We start from the raw sequence: 25,082 nt of genomic DNA on the forward strand, positions 1-25,082 counted from the left end.
ATTCCTTTTTTGTTCTCTCTGTACCATGTTATATCTTGATTGCACATGAAATGTAGGCATTTTCCTAATCCAGTATAGTCCTCCTTAACCAACGATGCCTTAACTTTCAATGTAAGCCAATGTTCTCAAAGAAAAACTTAGAAAACACAATTTAATTAAAATAAACATTAAGAAGCTCATGAGATTTTTCCTCACACTTTGGCTTTGTCCCTTGGGTTTTTAATCAGCATCGATCACATCATTAATCTTTATATCTTGGCCATGCTTTCCTCAACATTCAGATTATTGATACTTTGGACACAACTTGCGTTACCTATCATCAGCAATATTAATATCACTCACGCACTGATTCAACCGCCTCGAATTGTAGCAGCCTTCTGTGTTAGCAGCAAAGGTAACTACACCACTAACAGTACCTACCAGCAAAACCTTAATGGTCTCCTCTCCTCATTGTTCTCTAACAGCAATGGCTACGGATTCTACAACTCCTCCCGCGGCCAAAACTCCGACACAGTTTACGCAATCGGGCTTTGTAGGGGAGATGTTAAGTCCGATGTTTGTCGTAAATGCCTCAGTGACGCCACCTATGTTCTCCCGGAGGCTTGTCCTAATCAGAAGGAGGCAATTGGATTTTACAGGCGTTGTATGTTACGCTACTCAAACCGCTCCATGTTTGGTTTAGTGGAAGTTAATCCTGCTTTCTCTACGAGGAAAATAGAAAATGTATCATCTACAAACTTGGATGCGTTTAATCGAGAGGTCTCTGCCTTATTAAATGGACTAACAAGAGAAGCTGCTGGGCGTGGTGATCTTCTTAAGTTTGCAGCAGGAAATGCAAGCCTCCGTGCAAATTCTAATGTAACAATCTATGGACTTGCTCAGTGCACTCCAGAGTTGTCAGAGATAGAGTGTACTAGTTGCTTTAATGATTCGTTGGGGGCTATCCGAACATGTTGTAGTGGATCAATAGGTGCGAGAGTTGCCACACCTAGCTGTACCATAAGGTATGAGTCTCACCCCTTCTTTCAGAGTACAACTCAGATACCATGGCCCCCTGCAACACCAGCCTCTGCTTCTCCTCCACCACCACCTGCCAATCACACGGTTCCAAGAGGTATATTTTTCATGTCCCCTTGGGCTTTGAAAGTACCTAAATTTTTGGTTGACTTTCTGATGTGAATTGGATTGAACATGAGGCCAACATTAGTTTTTCATCCCATCATCGCTGTTTTTATTTTTGTAATATCTTCTTCTGGACAACAGGGAGGGGAAGGTTTATTTTCTTCTAGTTGTAGATGCAAATAACATTGTTCATTTACTATTTTTTTGTCTAATGCAAATGAACGTTGTGGTTCCCAAACTCTAATAGATGATCATAACTCTGAGTTACCTAGTGAAAGGATTTAACTGATCAAAATTCATTCCCATGAGGCTCTGATCAGAGACGCTAGATTAATTTCTGATTTTTGCAGGAAAGAAGAGTAATACATCTCGGACTGTCATCATTACTGTTGTGGTACTTGTCGTTTCTTTGTTTCTAATTATATCCATATGTATTTATCTGGGAGTGAAGAAGAGAAGGGAAAACCTTGAAGGTAAGTTGAGATCTGTTTGTCCTTATAGCTTTCCCTGAAACAAACTGACCTCTTGTGAACTTCTTTTTAATTATATGCAATGAACTAATTTAATTTGTGTCAAATTGTTTCTTATGCAAATTTAAGGAGGAGATGAAATTAGAAGTGCAGAAGCCTTGCAATTCGACTTCAACTCCATTAGAATTGCCACGAATAACTTTTCTGAAGCAAATAAGCTTGGACGTGGTGGATTTGGTGCTGTTTACAAGGTAATAAAACATCCACAATCGTGTAGGTTATGTGCCGAAGTGAGCACAGTATAAGTTAACTTTCAGATTCCTCTTGAATTATGCAGGGTAGGCTCTTGACTGAAGAAGATATAGCAGTTAAAAGGCTTTCCAGAGATTCTGCACAAGGGGACATAGAATTTAGAAATGAGGTCTCATTAGTAGCCAAGCTTCAACATCGAAATTTAGTTAGACTCCTTGGTTTCTGCCTGGAAGGAAATGAAAGACTTCTTGTGTATGAGTTTGTCCATAACGCAAGTCTGGACCAATTCATATTTGGTATGTATATATATGCATGCGTTGGAATTATGTTGCTTCGAAAACAAACATCATCAATGCAAAATATTATTTTTTCCATGAGTATGCAGATCCAATCAAGCGTGTACAATTAGACTGGGATAGGCGCTACAAAATCATAGTAGGCATTGGGAGAGGACTTGTTTACCTCCATGAGGACTCTTGTCTTAGAGTTATTCATCGTGACCTCAAAGCTGGTAACATTTTGTTAGATGCTGAAATGAATCCTAAAATTGCAGATTTTGGCATGGCGAGATTGTTCATGCTTGATCAAACAGAAGGGGAAACCAATCGAATTGTGGGGACATAGTAAGTACTAGACCATGATATATGTAACAGTGTTTGGCTTTACCAATAATTTCCAAGTTTACAATGATCCGTACCATAAACTTTGTAAGAAATATCCTGACTACTCAAAGATTTAATTATACAAGTAATCACAAGAAATAAGATAGTTTGAGCATAAAGATGAAAATTTCATCTAGGTTAATTAAGTTTGATATACTTTTGTCGATTTACTTGTAGCGGATATATGGCTCCAGAATATGCGATGCATGGACACTTTTCTGTGAAGTCTGATGTTTATAGCTTTGGTGTGTTACTTTTAGAGATAGTAAGCGGACATAAGAATAGTGCTTTATGCCACGCAGGTGATATGAATCTTTTCAACTGTGTAAGTAACTACGTCTGGTTATTATTGCAATTGAATACACGCATATATGAAGTAAGAAAAAGTATGACTGATTTTATTTATTTTTGGTCAAGTATGACTGATTTGTTTTAGCACGTATGAAATCTTGCATGCAGGTATGGAAAAGTTGGAAGGAAGGGGGGAAAACTTCAAATTTAATAGATCCCACCTTGAAGACTGGTTTAACACCTGAAATAATGAGATGCATCCACATTGGATTACTATGTGTGCAACCGAATATAATTGAGAGGCCAACCATGGCTTCAGTTCTTCTTATGCTTACTAGCAACTCTCTCACTCTCCCAGTACCCTCGCAACCATTTTCTGTGATTCAGCCGGAAACACCAACAAGGGTTATTCGGTCAAATCTTTCCCAAAACAACTCTGTCCAAATATCAGTAAATGAGGCTTCATTCACCGAACTATTTCCTCGTTAGTGCTCGAATGTTGTTGTGGGCTGACTACTCATCACTGAATGATATCATATGATGAGACAGATCAAGAGAAGGAATACTTTGCGTGTAATATATTTCTGTTGATGTATTCAACTTGTTTCTTTCCCGAAATTGTTTCAATCTTAGTTTTGCTAGCATTACGAATTAGTTGTAAACTAGCAAAAAAGCCCGCGCGATGCTGCGGGTTTTGAAATTACGTAGACAAAATAAGATTATTTATATATACAATGAGATTTAATTTGTAGCATTATGCTTAACTAAGGAAGTATAAGTGGCAAAAAAAGAAGTAATAACATATTTTATAGGTTACATGTTATGTTAAAATAGTAGACATGTTTGTATATACATTGAAATGCTAATAGTGGGAAGCAGCTATTAAAATAGCAAAATTTGGATAGTTTTGAGCAGCATGTTTTCTTTGTCATGTGTAGAAGAGATATAAAATGCTATGAAATGATTGAAATCAATTGAGTAAAATAACTAATAATGTTGAATTTGAATAGGCAACGCATTGAAGGCATTTTCATATTCCCAGAATGATGTCACCACAAAAATGTTTGTACTCTTGTTTTTTCGTGTATCCAAATTATTTATTAAAAAAAGGGTCAAACTATATGTCGATACCAATTTGCAAAAGCGAAAACAACTATAATAATAAGAATAACACATTGAGAATCTAATATTGCAAACTAAAACAAAAAAAAAGTAATGTAGACTAAACAATTAATTGAATTTTGACATATTAAGGTATATATAGATATATAATTTGTGAGTTAACACATGCTATTCTATTTTTTATAAAACTTTTTATCTAGCAGTAAAATACTATTTTATAAGGGCTAGAATAAAAATAAAAAATAAAAAACAGATACTATTTATATAGTGTTTGACAGAACAGAAAGGAGAATAGTATGAATTAAATAAATAAGCATTAAGAAAAAAAAGATGATAAATTGGATTATTATATAAAGACATAATATAGATTATAATGAATGATTGTTTTTCAGATATATAAAAGCATCTATGTTTAGAAAAACAATGAGAAAAATGAATGACATTTATAATAACAAACTAACATAAGCAAATAATGAATCTATTAAAATTTGGAAGATTAAGAAAAAGGGTTTTCTGTAAAATAAACGATTTTATAGGCATAGATCCAAACTTGACGTTAAACGTGTATTATTCTAGAACTAACATTTGTTAACAAAGAGGTATATCACTGTGTAATTCATATATGTTGAGTAAATGTTAATATTTGATAGTATATAGTAAAATTTATTATGACATATAGATAAAGAAAAAAAGAAGCCCACTTGTGAACCTTTCGTTAATTAACAAAAGTGAGGTTCTCTTTTGTTTTAACAATTGTTTTGAAAAGGATAAAAGGGGAAAAACAAACCCCAAAAAAATGGTTATCAAGAATTAGTCATTCGCCCATAAATATTTCCGAAAAGTAAATTTGATTTATATTTTTTATAAATAAATAAGTGGTTTCAAATTGTATAAAAGGTTTTCAAACTTCTAACTAATATTTATGTAAGCAATTGTCAAGGTTTAGAATTTAGGTTTTTAAGAAGAAATTCTTAATTATTAGCAAAAAGTACTCAAACTGAAATTAAAATTTGTAAAAAATTAATTCACTCACTTAATACATGTACATGTATAACTTAATTTAAATAAAATTGTTTAATACTATTTTCAATATGATCAAATCCATGAAAGCAATACAATTAATAGATAATTTACTAAAATATAGAATATAAAAACTTGAAAATATATTATTCAAACTGAAACAATTTTCGTTAATAGTTTTGAATCCAAATAATCAAATTGATAAAGCAAAAGTATTTAACTTTATACATTAATTAAAATCCATAGATAAAATTTAAGTAATTCGAAATATTAACAATATAGTAATTACAATAATAAGTCGTTTTTAAAGATGTATCATTTAAAGCTATCATTAAAATAACAAATAAATCAATTTGGGTAAGAAAGAGAAGATATTCTTATGCTCACTACCCACTTCTGCAAAACACATGCTCTCCTCCTATTCCTTCTTCACCTGTCTTTTTCATCATCAGTTTAACCATCATCTCCTCCTCCATCTTTCTTCTTCTCCTTCTTCTCCTTCTTCTCCTTCTTGCCTTAGACTCAAAACTTGTAGGCTTTAACCATGTGGAAAACAATCAAAATACTCAAACCCTAATAAGTTTCTTGGGAAAAAAAGGAAATAATTGAATAGGTAAAGAACTTGTACATAAATTGGTATAATGGGAAGAAACAAAAACATAAAATAATACATACATATGTATATGTGTGTATCTACATACATGCATTATGCATACATACTATAAAGAAAGTACATACTTAGAAATTGTTTTATATCACTACATTATGATTACAAAGCAACGATAGTAATTTTTATTTGATCAAAATATATTTGTAGAAAGACACAGCTGTAGAAGAATAAAAATTAAAATATAATATAACAATTACAGATATCTATTATTTTATCGGACAACCAACTTCGTTCCATAATGATTAAACAGTATATATATACTAATATAAAGTGTATAATTGAGACATTTAACTTAAAATTAATAATCAACCAAGCTCACCAGATTAATTATTTAGATAAAATGTTCAATAAGAACATCAAGGAGAAAACATTTAAAAGAGGGGAAAAAATTTAACTTCAAAGCATATTCAACGTGTATCAATCCACAGAATAAATATTACTTCTAAATAACTTGTATGCAAGCACAATCGATGAAAATAAAATATAAAATCTTACAAAATGATTAAAATCAAGGGAAATAGCGGTATATACCCCCAATTTTATAATCTTAACTAAAAATACCACCCCCACCCCCCCCCCCAATATTTGTACAACTATCACCTATAAATATAAAACTATTGTCCACTTATTGCTGAATTTTCACAACTTCAGAAATTTTGTCCTCTCTTAGGTCACTCAGCTCTCTCTCTCTCTCTCTGGCACAACTCTCTTTCTCTTTGGTTTCTGTCTAACGCAGCTCTTTGTGTCTCTCTTGGCTCTCTCTTTCTCTAGCGCAACTCTCTGTCTCTCTCTTTGCCCTCTTTCTCATAGCGCAGCTCTTTCTCTCTCTAGCTTCGTTATGTCTTTTTCTCTCTCTATTCGGTCTCTTGCTCTCTGTTTGGAATCACGAACCCCTCCCTTTAGGTATGTCTTCTGAATAGCTGCTTGCAACCTTGAAGCTTTAGTGGATTGCCGACCTCGAAAAGGTAGTGTTGATGGTTATTTTCTTAAAATCAGTGGGATTATGTGAAATGGGTTATATTTTGATTATTTGGGTTTGTGTTAAATTCGTTTTGGCTTTAATTGCTTTGGGTTAGGTTTTGTTGAATATTCATGCTCAGTCATCTGGGTTTGTACCAATTGCACTTAGATTGGTCTGGATATGTGAATCTTGAAACTTGGGATTTTCCATTTGATGTAGTAGATCTGTATAGTGTGATTCTGATGTGTTATTGGTATACTGCTGTTATGTTCCTCTTATTTTACCGTCGTATTGCTGTTATATTGCCATTGTATTGTATGGTTATTGTGGTTATTTGTTCTATTTCTAAGTTGATTCAATTCTCTTATGAAAATTTATTTGAAGTCTTATACATAGTTTTTGCTCTAATTTTTCGTTTTGAATTATTCGTTAAAGTTTATTTATTTATTCATTTAAAATTTTGGAATTGATGAGATATCTGGTCTGGGCTTGAGATTACCCTAATTTATTGTTCTTTATTGTGATTGTGATTTTAGCTAAGGATTGGGTGATGTGTTTTTGTTTTGGGTCATTTGATATGGTTTTGAGATTGTTGTGCCAGAGAGAGAGAGAGAGAGAGCTGAGTGACCTAAGAGAGAACAAAATTTCTGAAGTTGTGAAAATTCAGCAATAAGTGGACAATAGTTTTATATTTATAGGTGATAGTTGTACAAATATTGGGGGGGGGGGGGGGGGGTGGTATTTTTAGTTAAGATTATAAAATTGGGGGTATATACCGCTATTTCCCTAAAATCAATTGACTAAGATGACTAATAATGTTTAATTTAAAAAAGCAATGAATTGAAGGAGTTTTTATACCTAAAAAATGACAGCAGAATCAAAGGTCTAGTCCCTTGCTTTTTGGCGTATCCAAGCTGTGAAATAAAGAAATTACTGAATTATATTTGGATTGAATGTCTAGTCTATTGTTCAATTTAACAAAAAATGGACAACAGAGTTAGAAAAGAAATTCAAATGTTTTTATATCCATTAATTATAATATACTTTTTTTTATATCAAAGAATAATAAACTTTCATTCCAACCATCAACCGTACAAATTGCAATCAAAACATGGATGCAACAAGAGGTGGCCTCATTAAAACCTTGCCATAAAAACCCCCAATGGAGGAAATCCGGTCAAGGAAAAAGAGTACCACAGCATCCAAAACCGATAACTAAAAACAACTACCCACCCTCCAAGTCTGTTACTAACAGAGATACAAGCCAGTCAGGAGCAAGACCAACCCAAAAAGAATGATGCTGTTCTCGTAGCCCAAACTGCGCCAAAGAGTGAGCAACCCGATTACCCGAACGTGGCTGAAAAAAAACATCACCAACACACAAATGTACTAGCAACCTTCTAATGTCATCCACAAGGTTACCCAGATTACTCCATAGCTCCCCACCTCCCTTCAATAAAGCCACAACTTCTTGCGAGTCTGATGCTACCAAGAAATCAGAGATTCCCAGCTCAGCAGCCTTCAGTAATCCCATGTGTATAGCAGCACATTCAGTAGCCACAACATCCAAACCTGCTGGACCTTGATCCGCATACCCCCAAATGAAGTTACCTGCAGAGTCTCTTAAGACACCACCCACCCCTCTATTACAACTAGCTTGTCCAATCGCCCCATCGCAATTCAATAACAACGAAGGGTTGTGAGGTTTAATCCACCTAATAAAACGTGGCACCCTTGGTGGCTTGGTGCGAGCATTATGAATTTTAAACTGCTCCAAAAACTCCATGGTCCCCTCAACAATCTTAGAGAGCCCATCAACGGTCTTTCCGTAGAGGACCTCATTGCGAAGCTTCCAAACTCTCCAACAACAACACACAAAACGTTCCAGTTCACAGTCTGACAGAGTATGAAACATAACTTCCAAGAAATCAGCAAAAGATCCTTGTCTAGCCACCGAATCAATGTTGAAGGAAGTTAGCGCCCAAAACCTTCTGCTGCGTTTACAACCCCAAAAAGCATGGATAACATCCTCCGTCGTCGTCCCACAACCAGAACAAAAAGCTGAGACTAGTACCTTCCTATGAACAAGGTTTAGTGCTGTAGGCAAAATATTTAAACTTGCCCTCCAGAGTAGGATTTTAACCTTATTTGGAACCTCCAAATGCCAAAGTTTTTTCCAAAAAGTACACTGAGTTCCAGAGTTGGAACCTCCAATCTCCCCATTGACCTCTCTATCACAAAGTCTTAATGCAAGACGATATCCAGTCTTCACAGAATATTTACCATTTTTTGAGAAAAACCAAAACCGCTTATCTTCAAGATGCCCAACTGATGGCAATGGAATGCTCAAAATTGCCGAACAGTCCTCGTCACTAAAAGAATCCAGGAGAGTCCTATTCCACCCACCCGACGCCGTAATTAAATCAGAAACTCTTGCCTCCACAGAAAGACCTCCATTTAATAGAGGTAAGAAGGTATACGGCTTTGGAATCCATTTATCATGAAAGATCCTCACAGATGTCCCACCACCAATGCGCCAAATAAGACCCTGTTCAATAACTTGTCTTCCCCATAGAATTGAGCGCCAGATTAAAGAAGGTGACTGACCATACCCAGCTGTAAGGAAATCACCATTCGGAAAATAGCGAGCTCGAAGGATTCGACCAACCAAAGAGGAAGGGTTCTCCAACAGCCGCCATGCTTGTTTGGCTACCATGGCTTGGTTGAAAGCCTCAAAAATTTTGAACCCCAATCCTCCTAAGCATTTTGGCCGACACAGATTCTGCCAACTCTTCCAATGTATGCTCCGCTTTCCTGACTTCCCCCATCAGAATCTTGCCACCATTGCAGATAAATCCTGACATAAACCTTTTGGCAATTGAAACACCCCCATTGTGTATGTTGGGAGTGCCTGAGCCACTGCCTTAATAAGAACTTCTTTCCCAGCCGTTGACAACAATTTAGCATTCCACATATGAAGCTTATTCCACAACATGTCCCTCACATAATTAAACAAACGGTGTTTACTCCGTCCAGTAATAGTGGGCAACCCCAGATAACGTGTATGACAATCCACAATACGTACTCCCAGCATGGAAGAAATAAGGCACTTCATGATTGGATCTGTTTTAGGACTAAAGCTCGCTGCAGACTTCGCAAAATTTATTTTTTGGCCTGACGCACGCTCGTAGATTCTGAGAAGAAGCATCAAATTATAACAGTCAGATAAATGGGCATTGCAGAATAATAAACTATCATCTGAAAAAAATAAGTGAGAAAGAATAGGAGCGCCTTGGGCCACTGCAACACCGCGAATTTGCTTATTCCTTTGAGCCTGAGACAACAATGCCGAGAGACCTTCTGCACAAATGAGGAAAAGATAAGGCGAGAGAGGGTCCCCTTGTCTTAATCCCCTAGAAGGAGTAATAAAACCCATTGCTGACCCTCGGACTTTCACCGAGAAGGATACAGTAGAAATACAATCCATAATCAAATCCACCCATCTGTTGTTGAACCCCAGTTTCCTCATCATACAGTCGAGAAAATTCCATTCCACTCTATCATAGGCTTTTGACATATCAAGCTTCATTATCATCTTTTTTAGAGCACTTCCTCCCCTTCTCTGAATGGCGTGAATGCTTTCAAAAGCAGCAATAATATTGTCAGTAATCAACCGAGAAGGAACAAAGGCACTTTGGTACTCCGAGATGACATCCTGCATAATACCCTTCATTCTGTTCACCATTGTTTTCGATATCAGTTTATAAAGAACCGAGCATAGACTTATTGGCTGGTACTCAATAACTCGTATTGGATTGTCCACCTTTGGGATAAGGGTAATGATAGTATGGTTGATCTCTCGCACACTCGCCCCGCCATTTAGTACATTTAGGCAAAAATTGACTACGTCATTTCCAACCACGTGCCAGTACCGCTGATAAAACAGAACTGGCATCCCATCAATACCAGGAGATTTAGTGGGAAACATTTGTGTGAGCACACCTTCCAATTCAGTTCTAGTATAAGGCTGACTCAGTCTTTCATTATGTTCCCGAGTCACTTTAGGTTGCACTGCTGCCAGTACCGTACTTGCATGAAATTTCTTCGTCCCCTTTGTTTAGCTTGTGCATGAAAGAATTTTGTGTTTCGATCCCCATATTTAAGCCAAGAAACTCGAGACCTTTGTTGCCAGAGCATCTCCTCTCTCGCGAGTAATATATCCAACTCCCCAGCCAATCTACGCTGACATCGCACCACATCATCTGTTTGCGGCTTATTTTTTAATCCATCAAGTTGCCCTTGAATCCGACGTATCTGCATGGGAATATGGCCCACCTTGGATTTATTCCAACCCAGTAAGGACTGTTGGCAAGCTTTTATTTTAGTAACCACATCACCTTGTTCCTCTCCCCAAGCTTGAGCAACTGTCTCCGTACACCCATCAATTTCAGTCCACATTTCTTCAAACATAAATCTTCGAGCCCAACGCACCGACTCTGAGCCCTCAAAATGTATAAAAACAGGAAGATGGTCAGAAACCAAAGAGTTCACATGATGAACTATCGCCCCGGGAAAAGCAAGGAAAAACGCAGTATTTGCCACTCCTCTATCCAGCCGAAGTTGGACTCTGTCATCCCCAGGCCGATTATTTGTCCAAGTATATTTGTAACCTTTATACTTCATCGATGTCAAACCACAATCCTCAAGAGCCATACCAAAATCCCGCATTTGAGACGCCGGTCTATATCGTCTGCCCAAATACTCATTAAGATCCAAAACTTCATTAAAATCACCTCCCACTACCCAAGGACCCGAATACCCATCCGCCAAACGACGTAACAATTCCCAAGAGTGTTTCCGCGATGCAAGGTCCGGGTTACCATAAAACCCGTAAAACGGAAACAATTTTGTGTCACACCCTCAATCATGGCATCAATATGCCCTGAAGAAAAAGATCTAATAGAAACCTTCACCCCATGCCGCCACAATAAAGCCAGACCACCAGCTCGGCCATTTCGACTCACACTAAAATGCCCAAGTGCGCCTAGCTGTGCACTTACACCTGCCATTTGTTGTATCATCTTCTTGGTTTCTGATAAGAAGATGACATCGGGCTTTTTGTCTCTGAGTAGGTACCTCAGAGCACGGAATGTTCGTGGATTACCCAAACCACGAACATTCCAGCATAATATTGTCATTTCTCGTGATGGGCCCATTCATCGGCGCCCATCACGGATTTGCCAGTAGAACTAGCAGTATTTCGCAAACTCGAATCCCCCACACTTTCCACTACACTAGCTTTTAGAAGTCTACCCCGAGCACGCTGACCCCCAACCTTGACACTCTTTCTCTTTCCCACAGCAACCTGCTTGTCAGAGCTAGGCACCATAGATGATTTAGGACCAACCCCCACATTCTCTATAAGATCCGATGGAACATTCCCTCCAAAGCGCAACCTTTTAAGGCTAGAACCCCCAAAATCAAAGCAAGTCGTTACCGGAACTTCACAAAACTGCTGTTCTACAGTGGGCTTAGATTTCGTTAAAATCTGCTCATCAACTTCTGTCCCCATAATTCTGCGTTTCTTCGAAGCCCCATCTGCCAACAAAACCATTGTCTCATGCTCCCCATCCATTAGTGTCACCCCACCGTTAGAGGTATCGAAGGCTTCCTCAAAAGAACGAACCACACTAGACAACGAAACCACACCAGACAATGGAACCACACCAAACAAAGGAGCCCGTTGTGGTTTTGCTTGAGCTTGTAACCGACTACAGGGTCCCAATCCAACCGCTTGACCTTTAGAGCCACTAACCACCTGTTTGTGCCTGATAAATCACGGCCATGAGCTGGCCGAAGGAGCCCTTTCTCTCGGCCCTGGCACTTGTTCGCAGAGGCTGAAACGCAGCGTTTCGCCAGGGCATTTCGCCTTCCTTAAAAATAAAAGAAGAAATGCTAAGGCATGATCATCTCGGCCTCAAGCGTAGGCCGAGGCCGAGGCCGAACAAAATTGCGGCCAAGGCATTAAAGGCAAATCATCACGTGACAACAGGGTCCCAGGCTTCATTTAATGAAGTAGTCCCTGTTTAATGCAGCGAACCCATTGGCCACAAAGTAGCATTTAATGCATGAGGAAAGTTGGGAAGTGATTGAAGTCAGGATTTGGTGATGAAGATCAGAGTGATTAGACGTGGACATTCTCACAAGAATTCTGACAGCTTGAGATGTTGGTTCACCAGCTATCCAGGCCATAAATGCGTCTCCACGGCCAGAGGTTCAGAACCCACGATCGAGAGCGGCGGTCGAGATTCACCGGGATTTCTGGAGTCTCACCACCATACTTCACGATCCCAAATGTCGATTGGACTACCCACTTGCGCTAATCAGACTCCACTATGCGTAAATTCAGCCTCGATTACTCATCCAGGGACTCTTCCTATAAATACAAGACTCGAGCTACATTCAAAGGGTTCAACACCAAAACAAGCCTCCCACGGAGCAACTTATTTTTTCCTGTAATGCACTTTCAATATCTTTACTTGCTTTCCTAGGCGTAGCGTTAGATTGTAAGCAGAATCCATTCATCAATATATCACACGACCCTTGATTTTCAAGGCGCCGGAGCACCATCCTTGTTGTTCGATCACTCACCCCATATATCACACGACCGTCGCTCCCTGAGCAGCGCGCCGGAGCACCAGCCAAAATCCGCCACCAACACCATCACTCGACGGCCTTGTAGTTCAGGCCGTGAACCTAACAGCCGAGACCAGTTCCTCTCTCGGCTACAATCGTTTGACTAGGAAGACAGATCAAACAGGCGCACCATTCATCCATCCAACACTCATCGAAACATCAACGCACGGTAAACCGTGCTGGCACGCCCGCGCACAACCGCACCGCACCCAAAAGCAGGAAACCCCGTGTTAACGCACATCCCCTCGGCCTGGAACTCCAGGCCGTGAGATTTGCGCGGCAGACACCACCCTGATACTAAACACATCCTTTATCTGTGTTTTCCATCGTCCATATTGTTCTGTAACAACATCACCAGACATTTTCAAAGCACAACCCGACCCCAAATGATCAAGTCGGCCACAAAACAAACAGAAAAAGGGTAAGCGTTCATATTCGATGTCATATTGCTTTGCCTGTTCATCTGGATTAAGCCGTAGTGTGATCCAACGCTTTAATGGATCAGTGATCTTTAACCCAACTCGAACGCTCAAAAAACTCCCTAAACAATCCCCATTCATCCCTTTATCAACCGCCACGAACGTGCCAAGATGATTACCAATCTTTTCACCCAAAGCCGGAGTTAAGAAGATCGGTGGGATACGCCTGACTCTAACCCAGAAGTGTTGTATCTCTAGCGGGACTGTCATAGGATCCACGCTGCCATCAGTGAATGCCAAAACCAAAAGGGATCGGTCAAAAGTCCATGGAGCACCCCTCATTACTTTGCGTCGATCGAAATCATTCTGGAAAGAGAAGAGCATACACTGAGGGTCATCAAGAGGCACAACTGTAAACCCTTCACGTGTATGCCAAATCGACTTCATGGTCCCAATCAAGGAATTCCGATGAAAGACCTTTGGCGTGAGCAAACGACCCACTAGCAAGAACCGCACGACTCGCAAACTGTCCAGCTCTTCCAAACTCACAATCTCAACGGCCTCCTCTTCTGAAATTGCCAAAGCACTCGAGATGCCTTGCGCAATCTCATCTACAGAATCCATCTCTCCCTAAAACTGCTATTAAGAAACTCTCACACACCGCAGAGAACTGATACCCCCCTTCCCCAAATACTTGCAGACGGTTGAACCAGTCCCACCTAGACTAGAAGAGCAGAAAAGAGCCTTGCCGTAACGTGGAAGCAAGAGCGGCGCACAAAACCCTAATCTGTTTCACCAAATCCTAACCTAGAGCGGAAGGGACTTCGTTTCTTTTTCTTCACACATGCAAAACTTGGGCTCAGGTCAATCAATCATTTTCTCATATTTTAGATCATTATCATTAATGTTCACCATTTGTTTTGTTCAACCATAAAAGTCATCCAGCTAATTATATCACACCAGCTTCTTTACCAAAAGCCCAAGCAGCCAGTTCAATTGAAACTGGGCAATGGACTTACAAAACAAACTTAAAAAACAAATTCAAATGTCTTTATGTATTAATTTATAATAATGTTTTTATATATCTAAGAATCAATATCCAATTAATATATCGATTAATTATAATATACTTAAGGAATGATAGCTGTATATTTATATTTACTAATATAACCACTCCGTGTCCTTTTTCTAAAAAAACAAAAAAATTTCAAACAGCTTTACCACATGAAAGACATGAAAAGGCATTTATATAATTAAAAGCAGTCTCATGTTGTTATTGCTAAAATATGAATATGGTTTTTGAATATATTAGGTTCTTCTTTTATTCTTCTCCATAAGGAGGTATATATAAGAGTTCACATGAGTGCTTTACAATGAATTAGATCTAGTAAAGGATTAGGAAAATATCTCCTAATTATACAATGATTTGACAACTATATAAAATAGGAAAGTAAATCACTTAATTAACCAAAGGAAATAAATCTATAAAATAGGAAAGTAAATCCCCTAATTAATCAAAGAAAATAAATCTATAAAATAGGAAAGTAAATCCCCTAATTAATCAAGGAAATAAATCTCCTTGATTAATTAGGAGACTCACTTCAACAATCACTTTTACAGCTTGTCATTGGTTCAAACCACATAAGAATTACATAGCTTTATTTACATCCGTACAACCATAACAATTAGTTCAAATTTATCCTAACCAATTGTCAATTGATACCATTAGCTAATTAGCATGCTTTATTCACAGAACCAAAACAATAAATTGGAATTTCAACATAGAAATGTACCTCTTGGTTAACAGAATCAAGAATAACCACCAAACAGCTGTATCTAAAACAGCAAAACACCACCTACAAAACATAAAAAAACAGACATGGTTTAGAAAGAAGAGGAGAAAAAGCAAGAAAGATTCAGAATGCAACCATAATCAACATTGGCAATATCACAATGCAACCATAATCAAGTAATTAATCAAATTAATTAAAATGTTAGCAAAATTGTAGATCGATAGGCATTGACATGAGTATTGTTCTATATCAGATTTTCCAACTAACACAAATATTAGAGTTCTAGAAAGCTTGAATCTAGCTTAGCATAACCAAGTTGAAAAATAGTTTTATAAAGTATTAGGCTGCCGGATTTCTCCTATTCAAAGAGGGATCTCAATAAAGTTAGAACTCACAAACTAAGAACAGATTGAGGATGGTTACATTCATATTTTCTAAGCATAGATATACTATTTTTTATTTTTATTTTTAAAAAAACTAACCAAGTAGAACTATATAAAGGATCCTTTTGTAACCAAATGAAGACACATTGGGAATATATATAAAGGATCCTTTATTGTAAAAATCTTTCAAGGCTAGCTAGCCACTATATATATATATATATATATGAATATTCATACCTGCATTCTTGGGTAAAAACCTCCTATTAACAGAAAGATCAAATTAATATGATCAAACTCAAACACTTTGCTAAAGCGAAACAGCAACTAAGCAACATTAAGAAAAGAAAAGGATCCATAAATAGCAACATCATTATTCGTTAAGGCAAAATATGATGAAAATCCACACAGATTCTGTTTGTGATAATGGTATAAAAGCACATGATTTACGATAAATAGAAAGTCCAACACAAATCAGTGGCCAGTGTAGAAACTAAAGCAAAATTTGGAAGCTGAAAGACACCGCACAAACATAAAGAAAGAACTATGGATATATTTTAGTACCCACATACAAATATTCTAGGGAAATAGCGGTATATACCCCCAATTTTATAATCTTAACTAAAAATACCACCCCCCCCCCCCCCCCCCCCAATTTTTTTTACAACTAACACCTATAAATATAAAATTATTGTACACTTATTGCTCACCTAACACTTTTTCTGAAAATCACCTCTCGCGAATCAGCTCTCTCTTTGGCTCCGTCTCTCACAGTCTCCACTCTCTGGTCACTCAGCTCTCACTCTGTCGTCGCTCGTGGCTGAGCTCTCACGCTCTCAGTCTCTGGTGGCTCAGGTCTCACTCTCTCTTCTCTCTTCCTCTCCCAGCGGAATCCGTTAATTGAAGATCAATGCCATCGATTACATGAACCATGTACTGTTCATCGAAATTTTCTTACGGAAAACGAAGGTTTTATGGGTTTGTATGAAAATCGTTTATGGGTTTGTTTGAAATTGGTTTAGGGTTTAGGTTTAGGGCTTTCTCTGAAATTGGTTTAGTGAGTTCTCTGAAATGGGTATAGGGTTTAGGGGTTTTTCAGAAATTGGTTTAGGGGTTTCACTGAAATTGGTTTAGGTCTGAAATGTTGTGATTCCGATGATTCATTGTTTGAAACAGTGAATGGGTTTGTTGTTTGTGGAATGATGCTTGCACTGGTGTTGTTTTGCTGTTGGTATTGATGTTGTATTGCTCTGTTGTTGCCGGGTTATTGCTGATGTAGTGACGTTGTATATTCATTTTAGTGCTGTTGTATTGCTAGTTTGTTATGGTTGTAATGGTTTATTATGGTTTTATTCATGTTCCACAACAACAAATGTAGTTCAATGACACACCTTTATGACTTGTTTTAAATGTACGTCTTTGAAAGTAATTTGGGCTATACATTGTACGGCAGTGAAACAAACACGTCATTGATAAGTTTAGGGCTTGCATATTGGATATGGATAAGTTATCTTTGTTTTTCATATTCTGTTGTGATTATTTGGAATTTCAGTTTGGGGATGAATATTGAATGTGTAAACAAAGGGCAAAGAACCATATGCGGGGATGTATATTAGTTTTGGGTGCACAATGGGCTAGTTTAGAAGTTACAGTACCTGCAGATGTGTTGCTTGTGCTATCTTTTAAATGGATTTGAAGAGCCTATACTGAAATAGCTTCTCCTTCCCATTTCCCTTCTCATTCGGGAAGCATTTTCGTGTTAGGCCTTTGGTTTATCAGTCACTTATTTGTTCAAACAATATTGGATGTAACTAGTGTTTAGTATCTAATTGTAGAAACTAATTTGCAGGTTTCTAGTGAGCAGAAGTCACCATAACTTTATCTTTTGGAGAATATTGTAAAGAATAGCGGACGGGACTACATAAAATATTTTGTTGTCAGACTCCCTGAGGTTAGATTTCTGTTTTTTGTGATGCCTCTCATTTCTCAGCATGCTTTTTGTGGTTACGTAACGCAGCTTCTTGATTTATTGACATGTAACAATGTCTGAATCAACCTGGAATACACAACATATTTAGTTTGAGGTTTAAATAATGGCAATTGGGATTAAATTATCTTTGATATCCACACTGTTCACTGCTTACGAATTACATTGTTTCTTTCAAATAAAATGATGTTTTTCTGCACAATGTGTCATTATTACCCCCTTGTGTCAAATCCGACGATAGGCTTCACTTCACTTCACTCCGTAGTTACTTTGTAGTCAAAAGTTTTTCCCATTTTTTGCACTTGTAGGTGTATGAAATGGGAAAAACTTTTGTAGGAAGCCTTTTGAAGATAAAATATAAGAGAAGGACGTGGGAAAATATAAGAGCACGGCTTGTGGACAGAAAATATAACATAAGGAAATTGGAAAATATAAGAGAAGGAAATGGGAAAATATAAGAGCAAGACTTGTGGAGAGAAAAGATAAGGGTTGAAGGTACAATGAATTTGTATTTTTTCTGTCATGGGCCATTGGTGAACAAACATTAAATGCATATAAAGTTCTATTGGGGCTGTATTGTAGGTTTATCACTGATATATCTTGTGCATATTGCCATGAGATGCATCTGTATTGTGTGTTTATTGCTTGTAATTGTGTATATTTAAAAGGCTTGAAATTATTTGTATAATGGTGGTGTGTAGGGAAATATGGTCTCGAAAGCAAAGTTGATTATTGCTGCGGATGAAAAAATCCAGGGAAAGGCGTTGACCTTTTCCCATACAAAAACAGCGATCTGTACAATTAAGGACAAATTTAGTGGGCAACAGTTACAAAGGTTCAAGGACAGTTGTTTTGGCCATTTGTTAGTAATTGAGGACCTGAAGTGGACAACACAAATTATCCATGGCTTGTTGTTGAGAAAGGCAGACCCGAGGACAGTTTCTCAAGTCAACGGGATCAAATTCATCGTTGGCAACAAGGTCATACAGTTCACAGCGCAGCAGTTTTGCGTCATCATAGGGCTGCAATTTGGAAAGCTTCCCTTCATTCCGACTGCAACTAATGACAACTGCTCATTGAAGAAGAAGTATTTCTGCAACAATAAAACGGTCAGCCTTTCCGAACTCGAACAAGCCTTCATCGACTGCAGTGATGAGGAGGACGTCTTCAAGTTTGGGGTTTTATATTTCGCTGTGTTTGTGCTGTTGGGCAGTGAAAAGCATGTCAACATTGACATGCGCTACTTGAAATTGGCCGAAGATGTTGAAGACTTCCAGAAGTATCCGTGGGGTGCTGTGTCATATGCCAAGACAAATTCGTCATTGTTGAGGGCACTGTGCGCAGAGTACCAGCGAGTCAAAGTGCCCCAGAAAGCCTTAAAAACCAAAAAATCAGCAAAGCAATCCAAGACAATGGCAAGTGGTAGACCAAGGGAGTACCATATAAAAGGATTTGGCTTTGCACTTCAGGTGAGGAAATATCCGTTTATGTATAAGTTCCATTTACTTTGTTTACAGTGATTGATATATTTTTCTTGAAAACAGATATGGGCTTTTGAGGTGTTTCCAGCATTCGCTGCATTGCATATCGTTGTGCGCGAACAGAATGCCCAAGTCCCTCGTATACTACAATGGAGAATCAATAGTTTGCCTCGTTTTCACGAAGTAATGAGCCAAGTCTTTGAAAATGCAGAGGTTAGTTCTGTTAATAATACTAATGTTTTTTGTCTCTGTAAATTGCAGGTTGATGTGCAACCTCTCCGCCCATCTGTAATTGAGAAGCAGCAGCCGTATTGGAGTTGGGGTGACAATGTTGATGACACTGAAGAAGTTGTTGAGTTGATTGGCGATGACGAAGAACCAAAAACCAGCACTTCTGCCTCTGTGCAAGAAAAAGATGAGGACATTGCTGAAATTGCTAGCCTTCCATCGTCTTCTAAGGCAAGCATTACTTTTTTTTCAATATATACGTCATAATACCATAGGAAAAAAACTGCTGTTCATGGGAAATATTTTCGAAATATTGTAACATTTGCATTATAACTTAATGCAGGGTAAAGTCGCGTCCACTCATTTACGCACTTTGAAGCGTGACTTTGAAAGGACAAAGGATGAATTGGCCAAAGTAGCCGCTTCGAATCGAGGACTTCGCAAGAGAGTGCATCAATTGGAAGAAATTGTACGGACGGAGTCCTTGAAACGTGAAACAGAGTCTGCAAAATATAAACAGTCAGTGGAGGATTTTGCCAAGACCCTAGCTTCCATGGAACATTATTTCAAGGGGGAGATAGAGCAGCTGAAAAAAATAAATAGTGGGTTGAATTAGGGTGGGGAAGGACATGAGGACCTCCGTAGTCCTCATATGAATGAAGGACCATTACATGACTATGGTAGTCCGCATATAGAACCGGCAGCAATGGAAACAAAAAGCCCCGGTGATGGAGCCGAACCATCCGCAGCCTTGGTAGTCGAAGAGGCAGAAATTGTCACTTCCGTTCCTCACTTAGAAGTGCATGAAGCAGCTGAGCATGCACAAGTCGAGAAGCTGCCTACCCCGGAAGATGTGGCTGGGTGTGACGAAATCTGCAAAAGACTGATGTTTTTGTTAGAAGATTGGAAAATAAGTGATAGTATGGCATCGGGAGGTCCGATCAATCCTCCAAGTATACCGAAAGTGAGTATGGCTGGTGATGGAGAAGGGTCTAAAAGTGTTGAAACAAAAGAAGAGAAAGGTAAAGGCTGTAGACAGAAGCGTCCGTCCCACACTTTGTGTAGTCCATTTACTGATCCGTTGAGGAAGAAGAGGACGATGAGTGTGTCGGATGCGACTGAAACCCCGCCATATTTTGATCCATCAAAACCCCTTCCCATTGAAGATGTGAAGGCAGTAATGGAGTTTTGCATTGGCTGGAAAAACGAGATCAGGTTAGGATTCTTTACCTTCAAAATCCAATCTTCATGTTATGCTAGTATGTGCCGATATAGAAATGAGAGAATTACCAAGTTCGCTTTAATATACATGTGTATATTTGTGATGAACAAAATTCAGACTTTGTTAAAGCAAAAAAATATTGACTGCTGCTGTTAAATGTATTTTGTTAAATATAGGTAGTAAGAAATTTTGAATTGTAGTTTATTATTATAAAATTTAGACTCAAAAGAAGACAATAACAGAGATTTAGAAGGGGTTGTAATAGCGGCTCCTTCCGCCCATGGCATCTGGTCTTCTCCTCCATGTTATGTTCCTCATGTTCCTCGACTCTACTAGTGTCTTTCCTCAGTGTTTTATCTTCAGACATAGCTGCCTAGATTTTCTTTAGTTGTTCTGGAGTTTTCCTTTTCATTGTTTAGTCGATGTCTTTTCCTCTTGATTATCAATAAAACGTTTCTATTCATAACAAAAAATATTAATGCAGTCGAGGATGTTTTTAAAGTGTATATGGCAGTTACCTCTTGGATTATGGTTATGTGTTCAAAGAGTTTCTTAATCTAAAACAAATTATTACTCGAACAAAGAATTGAACTTATGGTCACATTTGAAGTGAAGAAAAACAAAGTTGAAATAGAAGACAAATACAATTGCTTGGTTGTCGTTACAATTTCAAGTGGAGAAACAAATAGAGATAAGTAGTTTACCTAAGAATTCTCAATTGGTGCTCAAGGGGACAAAAATGGAGACAAATAAAGTCAAGATGATTGGCCACTAAAACATGGAGATAAAATCTAACAAGTTTTTTGTTTCCTGTTTTATCATGTTTCTTCATATGTATATATAGAATTTGAAAGTTTTGTTACAATTGAGGCAAAATTATTCCACTCCCTAGTGAAGTAGCTTCGTACTTAGCAAGAATTCTATATTTGTCTCACCTAATTGCTACATATAAGTCAATTCTATATTTGTCTGACATAAGGGCCATATATAACTCCCTCATTGTAGCCGGACTGTAGCCGGATTTCAACTTATGCCCGTAGGGCCTCCGCATGACGGCCACGTTATTGATTGCTCACGGCCCAATGTGCTTATAGTATAATTTGACAGCATGTATACGACTATTATTTTACAATATAAACGATTTTAAATGGGAATTTACGTTTTTGCCTAAGTTCTGAAAACTGTTATTTTAAATGGGACAATATTATTTTATATATGTTGTGAAAACTGTTACCACCTAAGTTCTGATCGGGAATTTACGTTTTTGCCTCTTGTAGTGCGGAGGTGCAGCTGGAATCATGTTCGGTGGGCGCTGATTTTTTCTACAAACTGATCGATGATACGGAATGGATTAGCTCAAGGGTAAGAATACACAATTCTCTACTTTATTACGATACTTCAATTGTTTTCTAACCTTTATTAAGTGTACAGTTGTATGAAATTGTGCTGATATTATATACGTGAACTTTCAGCACTTGGACATGGCAACCTTTCTCATCCGGAAAAGGCAACTCGCGCATCCGTTGGTATTTGGAACTCAGTGGACAACGGCAGATTGTTGCTTGCAGGTAAACATGTTACCATTTAACATTCATTGCTTCATTTGCTTTTGGTTGTCATTATGTAATATGGCTTCATTTCAATGTGTGCAGCAATTTCTAGAGCCGGTCAAAGCGACTGGCAAGACACGTGGAGCGAAGAAGGCAGCTGCTTCAAACATCAGTGACCTTACACCCAGCAAGCTGAACAATATACATCACTATGTGCGCGGTACGTGGCAACACGGGTATGGCCAAGCTTGGACAAAAGTTAGGAAGGTCTATTTTCCATATAATCTGAAATTGTCCAACTGGGTTGCAATCGAACTTGATTTCCTCAATCATACTGCAACTGTGTATGACTCGTACTCTGATTTTACCGCCACAAAGAAGCTGGTTGGACTGCTTCGCCCTATTGCCGAGACGCTGCCACAAGTGCTGTACAATATGCACTTTTATGAAGCTTCTGAGCTTGAAGAGGTTAAGCAAAGGGGGCTGCAGATGTCAAGCTTTACGCCATTCTCAGTTTGCACAATTGGAGATGTACCACAACAACGAGATGGGTAAGGTTTGTGAATTTAGTGGAGTTTAGAAACTATTTTACATAAATGCAGTTCTAATTTCCCAACTTATTGGCTTGACAGTGCGTCTTGCGGAATCATGACCGTAAAATTCTTGGAGCATCTCAGTGCTGGGATTTCGTTGCATACAATTGACCCTTTGAAGACCAAATATCACAGACTGAAGCTTGCAATAGAGGGTTTAAGGGGGGAGGCATATGTATGAGGTATATGTCTTCATGTCTGTGAATTTAGTTGAGTGTGGACTTAGGACTTGGGAATTCACTGTGCTCATTAATTATGTCAGGAACTCGTTTATATGAAGATGCAGACATGGATGCTTTGCTGGAAATTCCTGCCTTTTTGCTAAAGCTACTAGGTTTAGTTATTATGTGTAGCAACCCGGGTCTTTGGCCCTGCTGTATATTGTGAGGTGTAATATTGTACAGTCTAGAAGCAGTGGCTAATTGCCTTACATGGCACACACACTGTTTCGATTTTGAAGGTTACCTATTTTGTACACCTCCATATATAAATATTGTTGCTCTTTATGGATGCTTTTGTAGCCATTGTTCACATTTTGTGTCTGTGGTTTTGTTTGCAATTTATGTGATATAGGTAAATTTCATTTCCTGCACTGGGAATCTGTTAGTGGACTTACTGAAGCATACAGCTTTCTTAAGATTTCTCAATTTAGTTTTGACTTAGTTCGTTTTAAATAATGTCGGCAACAATTCTACTTTTCTGCTTAGCATTATGTTGTTATTGGAATTTGGAACCTCATACTGTGTTTGCTGATCTTAGCTGGAGCAGGTACCAATCACTCGTCTTTCATCTTGCATATTGGATTAGTTTCCTTCTGTATTTAAGTCATGCCACTTTGTTGCAGGGTCTAAAAGAAATTGCGGAGTCTTTGTCTGGAAGTTTGACGAAGTCAAATGATGCTATTGTGCAAGACGATATTGAAGGTCCAGGAATGAAACTGAGAAACCTGCTGAGGTTTGAATAAGAACTCTTTTATCTAGTATTTACATCATTCTTGAACATTGTAATGGAGCCAATCTGCTTCTATGCTTATGTGATGCTTTCTGCTCAGGTTCCCATTTATGGCATGCCTCTTTTTTCTTGTTTAGTTTGCTTTTTTTCTTGGGATCTTTTGCTTGTCATATCTGTGTGCCAGATAGCTGCATTTGGCACTATGAACTGACTCGGTGGGAGTTACAAATCAACATAGGTCTTAATTCTGGAACTGCCATTCATAAACTCTATCTCTGTACTTAACCCAGTTGTTTTTGCAGGTCGGTCTCAACCAAGTGTTGATTGCAATATTCTAAAGAAGATGACCATTTCTGTAGGCATACGTATGAGATGCCTTAGCTTTAATTGGTTACGTTGTTCCAAGTTTTATGTACACAATCTCACAGTCACTGCCGAGTTGTTTTTCATTTCATGTATTTCGCCGTGCTTTTTTCCCCCCATTATTCTGATTATAGAGATGAAGTAAATATTACTGTGGAGCTTATAGCATGTTTAGTTTATTTTGTGGGCTTAATTGTGTGAGAGATGCCCTTATAATGTCAAACAAACAGTATTGACATCAATCTTTTGAAATAATTGAAATCACACCATTTATTATTATGATTATTTTTGTTTCTTCCTCCGAGAACAAGCAAAGTGGTTACAAATATGAAAGATTCTGAATAAGTTTTCTTCTATCAAATTCCGGATGGACCTAGAGTTCTACGGTACCATCCGAGGATACTTCACACTGGTCTTGGAAGGACATGTAAAACGGTTATTGTGCGTTCCATTGTAGAAGCTTGAATGGATTTTTTTTTCTGTTGTATTTGGCCCAAGCATGCCAAAAATCATCCTGGTTTTGAACGAAGTGGAGACTTATTTGAGCAAATGCCATTGACATACGATATAATAGCAATATGAGGCCAATATACATACACTATAGACACAATATTAGGGCAATATAAGGATAATACGATAGCAATAGTATGACAATATACATCTAATAGGGTGGCAATATGCATACACTAGCAATACAATACAAAGGCAATATTAAGCATGCAATATAACAGCAATATTAAGTGATTCTACATACGATACATACACATCCATTACAGACTACATTTTACACATGCAAAACAAATCGCCACCGAAGCTTTAACAATACTATCCCGCGAAGGGAAAACGAAG

At 38.0% G+C, this 25,082-nt stretch overlaps 4 protein-coding genes across 5 annotated transcripts; all 4 read left to right on the forward strand.

The window, feature by feature from the left end:
• On the forward strand, positions 1–3,548 carry LOC110773038 (cysteine-rich receptor-like protein kinase 29). Of its 2 annotated transcripts, none has more exons than XM_021977523.2 (7): positions 1–1,114; positions 1,473–1,595; positions 1,722–1,843; positions 1,930–2,140; positions 2,230–2,467; positions 2,684–2,831; positions 2,966–3,548. In XM_021977523.2, the coding sequence occupies exons 1-7, from the start codon at positions 262–264 to the stop codon at positions 3,284–3,286; spliced, it is 2,016 nt and encodes a 671-aa protein (XP_021833215.2). In that variant the 5' UTR covers positions 1–261; the 3' UTR covers positions 3,287–3,548. The 2 variants fall into 2 exon arrangements, with proteins under 2 accessions (XP_021833215.2, XP_088100888.1); XM_088244762.1 differs by having other exon boundaries at positions 2,398–2,467.
• Positions 3,549–18,552: 15,004 nt separating this feature from the next.
• On the forward strand, positions 18,553–19,365 carry LOC148292934 (uncharacterized). The gene has a single exon (XM_088244509.1). It carries the CDS (start codon positions 18,553–18,555, stop codon positions 19,363–19,365), a length of 813 nt encoding a protein of 270 aa, XP_088100635.1.
• Positions 19,366–19,455: 90 nt separating this feature from the next.
• Positions 19,456–20,170, forward strand: LOC148292935 (uncharacterized). Its single transcript, XM_088244510.1, has 3 exons — positions 19,456–19,539; positions 19,588–19,785; positions 19,898–20,170. The coding sequence occupies exons 1-3, from the start codon at positions 19,513–19,515 to the stop codon at positions 20,168–20,170; spliced, it is 498 nt and encodes a 165-aa protein (XP_088100636.1). The 5' UTR covers positions 19,456–19,512.
• A 251-nt stretch (positions 20,171–20,421) lies between these two features.
• Positions 20,422–23,100, forward strand: LOC148292936 (uncharacterized). Its single transcript, XM_088255982.1, has 5 exons — positions 20,422–20,769; positions 22,054–22,138; positions 22,249–22,344; positions 22,429–22,877; positions 22,959–23,100. Exons 1-5 carry the CDS (start codon positions 20,441–20,443, stop codon positions 23,098–23,100), a joined length of 1,101 nt encoding a protein of 366 aa, XP_088112108.1. The 5' UTR covers positions 20,422–20,440.
• The last annotated feature ends 1,982 nt before the right edge of the window (positions 23,101–25,082 follow it).

The sequence above is a fragment of the Prunus avium genome, chromosome 7 (genome assembly GCF_965620075.1).
Source record: "Prunus avium chromosome 7, drPruAviu1.hap1.1, whole genome shotgun sequence".
NCBI lineage: Eukaryota > Viridiplantae > Streptophyta > Magnoliopsida > Rosales > Rosaceae > Prunus > Prunus avium.